The sequence below is a fragment of the Loxodonta africana genome, chromosome 8 (assembly GCF_030014295.1).
Source record: "Loxodonta africana isolate mLoxAfr1 chromosome 8, mLoxAfr1.hap2, whole genome shotgun sequence".
NCBI classification, from domain to species: Eukaryota; Metazoa; Chordata; class Mammalia; order Proboscidea; family Elephantidae; genus Loxodonta; species Loxodonta africana.
Genome location: NC_087349.1, coordinates 5,701,317 through 5,702,885, shown reverse-complemented (window position 1 = coordinate 5,702,885; position 1,569 = coordinate 5,701,317). Strand labels below are relative to the sequence as shown.

At 44.7% G+C, this 1,569-nt stretch overlaps 1 protein-coding gene across 1 annotated transcript; it reads right to left on the bottom strand.

Annotated features, from left to right (window-relative positions):
• Window positions 1-332: 332 nt before the first annotated feature.
• LOC100663466 (olfactory receptor-like protein OLF3) lies at window positions 333-1,407 on the bottom strand. The gene has a single exon (XM_010600123.2). The coding sequence runs from the start codon at window positions 1,405-1,407 to the stop codon at window positions 451-453; it is 957 nt and encodes a 318-aa protein (XP_010598425.1). The 3' UTR covers window positions 333-450.
• Window positions 1,408-1,569: the final 162 nt, after the last annotated feature.

Genomic DNA, 1,569 nt, shown 5'->3' with positions numbered 1-1,569 from the left:
ATTGTGACACAGACTCACTGGCTGAGACTACATACACCATCCTTACTTTAAGTGAGTCTCAGACGTGAAAATGCGTTCTGTTCCCAGTGGAAACACCACTAATGTTTTCAAAATGTAGATGAATACAAACTAGTGGTCCAAGGCTAGATCCATGAGTAGGTCCATGATTACAAATAATGTGACAACTCGAAACAATAAGACTGTTTGTTTCAATACACTCAGTCCACAGGAAAGGAGTTTGAGTAAGTCTATTACAGGAGTGCTTAACTTCACAGAATATGATGCTCTTACTACATAAATAATTCCCTATCTAGCCTCTATCTAACCTCACCAGTAAACGTTTGGTGATCTCCTTCATGGTAGCAAGGGCAATGCACACTATAACTGTCATATCTGAGTTGGGTGGGGAACACAGGGGCAAAGCTCTTTTCTTTGTGTGAGGCTCATGATTCAACAAGTTTCCAATTTTGATGTTAACCCAGAGAATTGTCCTAAGAGCTTCTGCCAAGCCCCCTTCACATCCTTATTCCTTAGACTGTAAATCATGGGGTTCAGCATGGGTGTTAAAATGGCATAGAAGAGTGAGATCATTTTCTCCTGGAGTACTGAGGGACTGGAGTGGGGCTGGATATAAGTGAAAATGGTCACCCCATAGCACAGGGCAACCACTGTGAGATGAGAGGTACATGTGTGGAAGGCTTTCCTCCTTCCCTCTGTGGACTGGATCTTTAGGATGGTGGAGATGATCCGGATGTAGGAGAAAAGAACCAGGCAGAATGGTGTCATCAGTAGGACGATGCTGGATACCATGATTGCAACCTCATTGGAGGAAGTGTCTACACAGGCCAGCCTGAGCACAGCTAGGAGTTCACAGGATATGTGATCAATAACCTTGTTTGAGCATATGGGAAGCTGAAAGGTGATGACAGTCTGCAAGAGAGAGTTGATAGAGCCACTGACCCAGGATGAGATGGCCAGCCTAGCACACAGCCTTCCGTGCATGATGGCTGAGTATCGCAAGGGGTCACACACAGCCACATAGCAGTCATATGCCATCACTGCCAGTAGAACAAACTCAATTCCACCCAATCCCAGGGAGAAAAATAGCTGGGCTGCACAGCTCAGGTAGGATATTACTTTACGTTCTGTAAGAAAATGCACCAATAACTGAGGGACTATGCTTGTGGCATAAGAGATGTCCACAAGTGAGAGGTTGGTGAGGAAGAAATACATGGGTGTGTGGAGTCGGCTGTCCAGTCTGGTCAGAAGAACAATGAGAAAGTTCCCCAGCACTGTCACAAGGTACATGATCAAGAAAAGGGCAAAGAGTGACACCTGAGTACCCCAGTCACTGGAGAGGCCAAGGAGAATAAACTCACTCACCCACGTCTGGTTATTTGTTTTCATTAAAAAATGCAAGGATTAATCATTATCAGATAGAGTGAGAAATAACTGAAGCTGTTGAATCAGAGAACTATGAGAAAGCATGTTGTGTATGTCCAGCCAGCCTTTGCCCAGTTGTTCAGATCTTCTTGAAGCCCAGATGATGGGCTTGATTCCTATATGCAT